Raw genomic sequence first — 10,518 nt, 5'->3', positions numbered from 1 at the left:
CCGCGGCTCTCCGGGACTGCTGGAGCTTAGGGAGTTCTAGGGCCCCGCCGGCCTCAGTTCAAAGAGTGGAAGGAGGGCGGGAGGGGGGAGGCAGCGGCGCTGCCGGGGATGTCCGGCCGAATAAAGCGCTGGTTGGGTCTTTTGTTCCCCAGACTGGGCCTCCGGAGAGAGGGGGTTGGGGAGGAGGGGGGAGGGGACAGGGTGGCTAGAGGGGAAAGGGGGAGGGAGGAGGGGAGGGAGTGGAGGCAGTGGGAGGAGAGAGCGGGCCAGCGGCGGGTGGGGAGCGTGTGCTCCGAGCGCTCGGAGCGAGATGCTGACAGATCGCTCCTCTATGTGCAAGATGGCGCAAGCGCCGAGTCCCCTGCAGCCCCGACGCTCCTAGGCAGCGGCATGCAGCCCCAGACTTCAGCCTCCCGGGCTCGGCCGCGGCCCGGGCCCCGATCTCGGCCCCGACGCCGTCCCTGAGGGGCGTAGTGAGGACGCTAACGGGTCCGGAGCGGAGCGGAGAGAGCAAAGCACCCCATGGCTCCGCCGCGCCCCGAGCTCCTGCGCCCCCGCTTCTGGCTGCTGCTGCTTCGGCTGTTGCTGCTGCAGCTCGTTCTCGGAAGCGGTGAGTGTTGGGGCAGGGGCCGGGCAAGGACAGGGGCAGGGGCAAGGGGAGGCGGGGCCGAGAGGACAGCGGACCCGGGACCGAAACTAGATGGGGCGGAGTCCGAGAGGGGAAGAAGCCCGGAGTGAAGGGGGATGGAGCGGGGATGGACCCCGGGAGGGGATGGACTCCGGAGTGAAGGGAGATGAAGCCCGGAATGAAGGGAGATGGACGGGGTTGGATCCCGGGAGGGGATGATCCCCGAAATGAAGGGAGATCACTGGGTTGGATCCCGGGAGGAGATGGACCCTGGAGTGAAGGGAGATGGAGCCCGGAATGAAGAGAGATGGAAGGGGTTGGGACGCCGAAGTGAAGGGAGATGAAGCGGGGATGGAGTACAGCCTGAGAGACAGCTGAGTCTGAGAGTGGATGGAGCCCAGCGTGAAGGCAGATAGAGGTGAAGGAGGTAAAGCAAAGTCTAGGAGGTAACGTAGCCCAGACAGAAGGGAGAAAGAGAAGGAGCGGAGTTCCAGAGGGTTCTGATCCTGGAGTGAGCAAAGACAGCTAGCACAGAAAGCAGTGAGAAGAAACTCAGACGGGAGGTGGGGGCTTAGAGCACGATTGAAATGAAAAAACTGGAGGACACTGAAATGAAGGAAGCCAGAAAGGGACGGGTCCCTGAATAAGGGGAGCGGGCACTGGAACTCAGCAACTGGTGTGCGAGCAGCTGAGTGAAATTCGAGAAGAGATGGTAGAGAGGGGACTGGAGGTGTGCCGGGAGAGGAGACACTCAGTGTATAGTCAGCGCACCTGGTCTTAGAGAAAAATAAAGCCAGAACCCAGGCTTCGAGCGTCGCAGAAAGAGATGCCAGGGTGAGAGATAGCAGTCCTAGGAGGACGGGCAAGCACTATGGCTTTCCCCACCCATTCCAAAGTGCGCCGAGATACCTAGGCTCATACTCACAGGCAAACGCTCATCCATCCAGGGATGCCTCCACACAGGCACACTCACTACGGGACTGGGTTGGGCTTGCCCGCACTTGGCAGCACAAGGCACGGGGCTATGTCAATAGTGTCCCGTCAGAATTGGAGCGGCGCTCTGACCCCTGCTCCCATCCTTATCGGGTTTCTTCGGTCCTAATGTTTGACCTGCATTTATCTCCACTTCTCCTGGGCTTATGTCCTCTCTGAACAGCATACAACTCTCTCCCTTCCGAAGTCACTGAAGAAACTTCAGCCACCTCAACAGCGTTGGGGAGGTGTTGGACAGAGGCTAGGAAGGTTAAGGAGAGAATTGGAAACGGGAGGCTTTGTCCCATCTTAAGAATTTTTCAGTACATAAGCATTGAAGGAGTTGATGTTTTCGTTTGCTCACTCGTTGAAAGTAACTCGGGCACTTAGATGGATGCTACACTCTAGGGAATGAAAATCCTCTTGGCTCCTTCGTCCGGGTGTTTTACCCAGATGCTGATTAGCCTGCTCCCTAAGCGGCATGTTTCCTCCCTTGGTTGCCCCCCGGGTCAGCAGTCAACTATCAGTCTCAGTCAGCCAATGCCTGAGGGAGGGAACTGGTCTCGGTGAGGTCACAAAGGGAGTGAGCTGGGGGTGGGTAGGGTGGAGAACAGGGTTTGGCTCTGAATCCCAAGATCCTTTTGTATGGCTCCTCGGGGGTGGGGGTGGTGGAAATCTCTACTGCCTCACCCTCAGGGTAAAGTTGAGCAGTTTGTGGTGCTGGGTCCCATTAATTGGATAATAAACCAATAAGCCAACAGCCTGTGGTGTGAAGGAGATGGAGAAACTGGACTTTCAGTGGTTTGGGATGAGAACAAGCTTTCCCTCTCACATCTTATCTCCTCTTGCACCTCCTTTCTCCCTTCTCCCCTTCTCTCCTCCCCCCCCCCCCCGCCGCCGCCCCATTCCCTCCGTTCTTTTGCACTTGAGGGAACTGAAGCTATGTAGTTCAGCCTCCTGATTTTGAACATAAGAAACCTGAGTTCCAGAGAGTAGATTCGCCGAAGATAAAGAGATAGTAAAGTGGCCGAAACCTAATTCAAACTCATCCTCTGAATGTAACACATTTCAGGCTCTTGGCAGGAGGAGAAGTTTCAAAGGACTTTCCCTCTTTAAAAAAAACAAAATGGGGGCAGCTAGATGGCGCAGTGGATAGAGCACCGGCCCTGGAGTCAGGAGTACCTGAGTTCAAATCCGGCCTCAGACACTTAACACTTACTAGCTCTGTGACCCTGGGCAAGTCACTTAACCCCAATTGCCTCACTAAAAAAAAAAATGGATTTGAGTCGACCTCCCGAAGAAGGAAGAAAAATGAGAGTATCTTTTCTCTTCTCCTACAGTACACTTTGGCACAGCGTGCCTTAATGGGGCGGGGCGGGGTGGGGCGGCGCGCGGGGAGAACGACCTCAGAAGAGAGACTAGGTCAGAAAGTCATGCTGAAATCAAACCCAGGCATCTGATCTCCCCAGGTATTGGAGTGGGTACCAGTGCCCTTCATCTGGGATAGGAAAGGGCAAAGAATGATTAAGATTCCAGGCGCCCGATAGAACCCTGGATGTACTGTCGATGAAGGTCTGAGTTCAAATTCCTCCTTAGGCACTTACTGTGTGGTCCTGGGCAGATCATTTATCCTCTGACTGCCTCAGTTTCCTCTTCTATAAGGTGGAGATAATAATAGCACCTAATTCCTGAAGTTGTGAGGATAAAATGAGATATTTGTAAAGTGCTTTGCAAACCTTAAAGCAACATATAAATGGTAGCTAGTATTATTTGTGGAGTCTTTTGGCAATGATAGTGACTAAACAAGATGGGGCTTATCTCTTAAGGTTCCCTCTAGACCTAACTTGTCATAATTCTATGATGGCAGACAGACAGACTGACAGACAGACAGACAGATAGAGAGATAGAGAGATAGAGAGATAGATAAAAGAAGCAGCTCAGAATAAGTGAGTAGAAGGCTGACTTCTGAATCACAAAGACCTGGAGTTCAAGGCTGGATTTTGACACTTACTGACTCTATGACCCCAGGCAAGTCACTTAATCTTCAGTGCCCTAGGCAATCTCTGAGACTATAAATTGAAGAGAAGGTGCAGATTTGCTTTGGTAAAGACTGGGCACTTTCTCCCTGCCCTAGTGAAATCCTAGGTCTAGTAAAAAGGAAAACAGAAGAAGAGATAAGCAAGAATCTTAAGCAGTTCTCTTCCACTTTGCCCTGAGTCTGCCTTCTTTTAGTCTTGAGCATTAACTGATTTCTGATCTAGACTCAGATCTGGTATGAGCTTAGATGATTTGCTGGTGAAGTAAGAGAAGAAATCATTATTATACCTTAGTTTGTATTAGAGCTATTAACTATTCAGAGCACTCTCACCCATTTGTTACTTCAACCAACTCACATACAGTCTTATGTGACAGGTAGACTAGGTTAGAGGTATTATGCCATTTGACAAATGAAGAACCTGAGATATGGAGCAGTTAAGTTCATTCATTTGGCAAACATTTATTAAATGCCTACTATGTGCATTGGAGATGCAAAATTTCTCCCTCCTGCTGATGCTGACGAGGGTTGCTGATAAAGGGAGCTGTCACAGAAAGATGGGTTTTGTATAGGGCTCAGAAAGTGGGGGGAAATGACAAAATCCCCTAAAAATACATCTTCCTTGGAAATTTCTCAGAATGAGAAAGACCCCAATCTATCCAGTTGAGTTGTGGTCACCCAAAAGCAAAGGGATGAACAGGATAGATCAAACAACTAGCATTTATCAAGCACCTACTTTGTGCTAGACACTGTGCTGATCAAATAGACATCTAGGTATTTATTTGGTCACATACTATGCCCATTTTCGAAGACAGGAGTTTCTATTTTTTATTTATTTTTTGCAGGGGCAATGAGGGTTAAGTGACTTGCCCAGGGTCATACAAGCTTAAGTGTCTGAGGCTGGATTTGAACTCAGGTCCTCCTGAATCCAAGGCCAGTGCTTTATCCACTGCACCACCTAGCTGCCCCAGAAGTAGGAGTTTCTAATAGCTATACATGAACTGGGGTGGGAGCTGCAGCTGGGATTGTCTAACTCATCTGTTTTATGAAGAGGATTTGCATGTATTTGTATGACCCTATAATAAACTCCATGAACACCTAGCACTGACATTTGTTTTCTCTCTTCCTTGTGTTTTGTCCAGACCTAGGTCGATCCACAGAGCTGGCATTCATTGTGGAACCAAGTGATGAGATTGTTGTACCTGAGCAGTCGGTAGTGCTGGGCTGCCGAGCAGAAGGTACACCACCCATTCGGGTTACCTGGAGGAAGAATGGAGTAGAACTTCCAGAGAGTACCCATGCCCTTGTGCTGGCCAATGGGTCACTCCTCCTCCCCAGCTTCCGGCCAAATCAGGGAACTGGACCTTCTGATGAAGGAGACTATGACTGTGTGGCCCAAAATCGATTTGGCTTGGTGGTCAGCCGAAAAGCTCGAATCCAGGCTGCAAGTAAGTGAAGAGTGTATGTGTGTGTGTGTCTGTCTGTCGTTTTGTCTATCTCTGTCTCTCTGTGTATCTCTTTCTCTATTTGTGCCTCTTTTCTATCTCTATCTCTGTCTTTGTCTCTGTCTCTCTGTATATACCATCCCCCCCCCCCTTTCCTCACCCCTTGACTCTTGGAGGCAAGCTGGTGACCTTGAATTATCTGGGATCATCAGGTCTTTCGCTCTCCATTCATTCTAATATAACAATACAGAGAAGGAACAAAAACTCTGAATGCTGAAAGATACAGCTGACCTCACCTTGTCCAACTCCCACGCTGCCATTAATAATGGACTCCTGGGTAAGGATGGAGACCAGAGCCAGCAGAGAAGAAGGAAACAGAAGGAATACTTTCTGCTTTAATGATTTTGTTCTTACCTACCCATATTCCAGTTTCTTGCCAGTGATGAGGGAATTTTTATAGATATATTGGAATCCTTGAGAGATAATATGGTGCAATGACTGGGAAATCTTGAGTGAAGAAGTCCTGGATTCTGGCTCTTCCTCTGACACATACTTAGCTGTATGACCATGCACTTAACCTCCCACTCCCCCCAAACAGCTCTTTAAGATTATATTTTGGAGGGGGGCAGCTAGGTGGTGCAGTGGATAAGAGCACTGGTCCTGAGTCAGAAGGACCTGAGTTCAAATCCAGCCTCAGACACTTGACACTTACTAGCTGTGTGACTCTGGGCAAGTCACTTAACCCCTATTGCCTCTACCCCGCCCCCCAAAGATTATACTTTGGAAGCAGTAGGGATGGAGTTTGTAGAAAAATCACTGGGTCTAAAGTCAGAGGACCTGCATTCAAATCCCGTCTGTGATGCTTATTACATATGTGATCTTGGACACATTATTTACCTCCCTGGCCTCAGTTTCCTCATTTGTAAAATGAAGAGGGTGGACTAGATGCCTTCGGAAGTCCTTTCCAGCTCTATATCTATGAGTATGTATTACAGTACAAACTGCTGACCTGCTTTAATGGAAGTAGTTCTTACACCAGGAGTTTCCCTGCACTGATGAAATCACAGTTCCCAGATTTGTCTTTCTCTAAAAAAATCAGATTTTTTTGCCTCAGATCACCTCCATTTGTTTTTTTGGTTTTCGTTTTGATTTTCTGGGGTTTTTTTGTGGGGGAAGATGGGGTTAAGTGACTTGGCCCAGGGGGTCACACAGTTAGTATGTGTCAAGTGTCTGAGGTCCAAGGCCGTGCTGTTGTCCATTTTGCCACCTAGCTGCGCCCCGCCCCCCCCTCCACCCAGATTCACCTCCATTTAAAGTGAAACTGAGAAAGTTCTAGTGGGAGGGAGTCGATGAGACACTGTACCCCATATAAATGTCAGAAGGATCTGTGTTGATAAAGTAGGGTTCAGGTTATCACTGGCCTTTCATAGTTAAGACCGTATCAGGAAGTCGGGGCAGCTAGGTGGTGGCAGTGGGATAAAGCACTGGCCTCCATTCAGGAGGGCCTGAGTTTTAAATCTGCCTCAGCCACTTGACACTTACTAGCTGTGTGACCCTGGCAAGGCACTTAACCCTCACTGCCCTCACCAAAAAAAAAAAAAAAAAAAAGGACCTTATCAGAGTCACTGCTCTTGCCTTGGGTACAGAGAGAGGGAGGAGGTAGAATAGAATCATGGCCTTCCAAATCCTGAAGACCAATCAAGCCCAGAGGGTGACTGCTTCTCCTCCTGAGGATAATACAAGAGGAAATTAGCTTTTGGTGTCAAAAGGGAAGATTTGGGTTCTTGGCTAAGGTGTTCATTTAGGTCCAAGTCTCTCATTTTAACTGATAAAAACGTGAGATATTGGGTGCAGATACCAGGAAACAGGGAAAATAAAGGGATCGAGTAGGATAGGAGAAACCTCTCTTCTGGAAGGAAGGACTACATGACCTCTGGAATTTAAACCACCCTTCCCCCAATGAGGTCCAGATTCTATGACATAAATCCCAGGTGTGTTTACATAGAGATAACCACTTACATACTCTTTCTATAAATGGTGAATACCTTCAAGATGTTTAGTTTCTCAAACTCATAACAATGTGAGAAATTGAGCTGTGCGATAGGGTTGAAGTGGGGTGGCTGGTGCCAGTACTGACGTGGTTAACCAATCCTTTCTATCCAGATCTAGCTGAGAGGTTAACTTGAGATTGTTACAATATAGAGTCTGTTGGTGACCACCTCTTCCACATAAGACATAGATTCACTTGGGAGCAGCAATAGGAGCATGGGCTGCATCCCAGTGAGCCATGTAGCTGACCTTCTTTCTATCATACTTTTTAGCAGTCCTCTTGGAGGACCTGAATTCAAATCCGACCTCAGACACTGACACTTACTAGCTGTGTGACCCTGACAAGGTCATTTAACCCTCATTACCTGGCCCCACCCCCACTAAAATACTAGGCATCTATTAGGTTTGGGGTTGGTTGGTTGGTAGATCTGGGGCTGCTTTTAAAGGTTTATTAGTGCTTTTTAATATCACATTTATTTTAAAATTTTTTCCTGCTTTAGCACCAACCCAGAAGGCCTTTCTAAAGATTACTACTAAGGATTTTTTTAAAGTTCAACCAAACAATTAGCACATTGACCACATCAACGGCATATCAGGTGTCCATTTGTCCAGGGTTCAGTGAGCTCAGGGTTCTTGGACTTAAGGGTCTGCTGTACTCATGGCGCCATAATCTTGTGTTAATTCCAAGGCTAGGTGGTTCTCTGGGCTTATAATGCTGTGTTAGTATATTACTGTGGGCTCACGGTTCAATGGATATTGATATTTTAAATGTAATCTTGCCTTGCCAGGAGCATGAATCACTAATATAAGTAAGAGAAAGTTTCAAGCATAGATCTTTCCTAATTCTACTCTCTCCTCCCCCCTCCCCCTGTAGGGAAGAGGTATCAGATGGTAGATAATGAAACTAAGCCACCAAGAAGTGAAATGCCTCCTCTAAGATCTCACTGCTAGTTAGTGTCATAACTGAATCTGGAGCCTAGGTCTTCTCAGTCTCCTCACCATTGGATGGATGCCAAAGATTGGGTTTCTACACCAGTCCATCAATCCCCATACATGCTTCTGCTCTTATCTCCTTTGCTGGATCTTCATCTATTTCACACCCACTAACCATGATCATCCCCTAGGATCTCTTCTATGTCTAAATCTTTTTTCCTTCCTGGAGTAGTTTATCTATTTTTTTAGGTCATGGTCCCTTTGGCATTCTGGTGAAGCCAACATGGGCTACTTCTGAGAATAATGATTTCAAATGAAATACATAGGAAACAAATTCTATTAAATATTGTTATCAATATACTATTAAAAAAACTGGGGCAGCTAGATGGCTCAGTGGATAGAGCACCGGCCCTGGAGTCAGGAGTACCTGAGTTCAAATCCGGCCTCAGACACTTAACACTTACTAGCTCTGTGACCCTAGGCAAGTCACTTAACCCCAATTGCCTCACTAAAAAACAAAAACAAAAAAAAACCAAACTGGTTCTAGATGAAGAACCTGCATTCTGACTTGGTGATCTCATCAGCCCTCATGGGGTTCAATGATCAGCTCTTCTGTAGATGTTTCCCGAGATCTCTAGAGGTAGCCCTAGGTCCTCTCCTGAGCTCGGGTTGGCATTACCAGCTGCCTTTCTGACTCAGTCTGGATGGCCAACACATCCAGACCATATTCAAAACAGAATTCGTCCTTCTTCCCCAACGTACCCCTCGTCCAAATTTCCCCATTCTCATCAAGGGCACCATTCTCCCCCTAATCTCCCCAGGCTCATAACCCTGGTGTCATCCTTTAATTCATGTCCACATGTCCAATCCTTGCCCAGGGTCAAATCTTGACCTTTCTACCTTCATGACATCTCTTATATGTGACCCCTTCTCTCCATTCACACAGCCAACAAGCTAGTTCAGGCCATCATTGTCTCTTGCCCAGACTATTTCAAGAGACTTTTGGTTAGTCTTTTTTACAAGTCTCTCCTCAATTTAACTCAACCTCCTCTCAGCTGCTAAAGTACAGATTCTGGGTATGCTGAAGTCAACTCCGGGGCCAACTGTTAAATTGTTCAATTTGATCATGGACATTTACACCTCGGAAAACCAAAAATGCTTCCAGTTAAGGCTCAATTTCTCATTTGGTTGATTGTGTAAATGGAAAAAACATGTTGGAGAAAATATGAATAATGTCAATTAAATTTTAAAGTGTATCCTGCCTGGGGCAGGTGGATAGAGCACTGGCCCTGGAGTCAGGAGTACCTGAGTTCAAATCTGGCCTCAGACACTTAACACTTACTAGCTATGTGACCCTGGGCAAGTCACTTAACCCCAATTGCTTCACCCCCCCCCAAAAAAAAAGTGCATCCTGCCTTTTCATAGAGCCCATTATTAAACATTGACCAGCACACTCCTGAAGAGATCTAAGTCATGCTCTACATCTTCCATGAAACAAACTCCAGTAGCTCCCTATTACCTTCAGGATCAGATATAAGGGTCCGTGCAGTTCTTCACAACCCAGGTCTTTCCTGAGTCTCTAATCTTTCTATCCTTTATTCCCGCCATGAAAATGGGTACAGCCTAGGGAGCCAGCCATCTTGACCAGCCTACTGTTTTCTTTCTCCTTTACAGCCCACCTCCCTTTCTGTTTTGCACCTGCTTCTGGAATGGCTCTCTGGCTTCCTTCACCTCTTTCTTCAAGATAGTTCAAATCCTACCTTCTACCAGAGACTTTCCCTGAGCCTCCCAGATGACAATGTCCTTCCCCTTTCAGATTTCTTTCCATATTCCTCTCTGTGTGTCTGTTGCTCTTTCTGTTTCTCTGTCTCTGTCTCTTTCTACAGAGATTGAGATCTGAGATCTATCTATTGTGGGAGGGGGAAGCTAGATGGTACAGTGGATAAAGCACCAGCCCTGGATTCAGGGGGACTGAGTTCAAATCTGGCCTCAGACACTTAGACACTTCATACTAGCTGTGTGACTCTGGGCAAGTCACTTAACACTCATTGAGTGGGGAAGCTGGAAATCTATCTATTGTATGTACCTTATTTATAACTTCTTCCATTACAAAGTGAACACTTTGAGGGTGAGGACTGTTTGTTTTTGCTTCTCTCTGTATCTCCAGCACTTGGCACAGTGCCTGGCATATAGTATGCACTTAATATGTACTTATCAATGGAGCCAAGTGATCCCTGCTCAGGCAAAGGTACCCATTTGGGGTTAGCCTGATCAGAGAGTTCAATAGGTCATCTTGCTATGCAATCTATATGCATCAGTCGGTCCAATTCTTCGTGACCCTATGGAGCATACTATCCCTGGGGTTTTGTTTGTTTGTTTGTTTTTGGTGAGGCAATTGGGGTTAAGTGACTTGCCTAGGGTCACACAGCTAGTAAGTGTCAAGTGTCTGAGGCTAG

The 10,518-nt window shown here is 47.5% G+C and overlaps 1 protein-coding gene across 1 annotated transcript in view; it reads left to right on the top strand.

The window, feature by feature from the left end:
• The first annotated feature begins 486 nt into the window (after positions 1-486).
• Positions 487-10,518, top strand: part of IGDCC3 (immunoglobulin superfamily DCC subclass member 3) — a 73,442-nt gene continuing 63,410 nt past the window's right edge. Inside the window, exons 1-2 of the mRNA XM_043986444.1 lie at positions 487-610; positions 4,778-5,083. Of these exons, the coding sequence (XP_043842379.1) occupies positions 523-610; positions 4,778-5,083 (394 nt within the window). The 5' untranslated portion in view covers positions 487-522. The remainder of the gene's footprint in view (positions 611-4,777; positions 5,084-10,518) is intronic.

This window comes from Dromiciops gliroides, chromosome 2 (assembly GCF_019393635.1).
Source record: "Dromiciops gliroides isolate mDroGli1 chromosome 2, mDroGli1.pri, whole genome shotgun sequence".
Classification (NCBI taxonomy): domain Eukaryota; kingdom Metazoa; phylum Chordata; class Mammalia; order Microbiotheria; family Microbiotheriidae; genus Dromiciops; species Dromiciops gliroides.
This window is presented reverse-complemented; position numbering and strand designations above follow the sequence as displayed.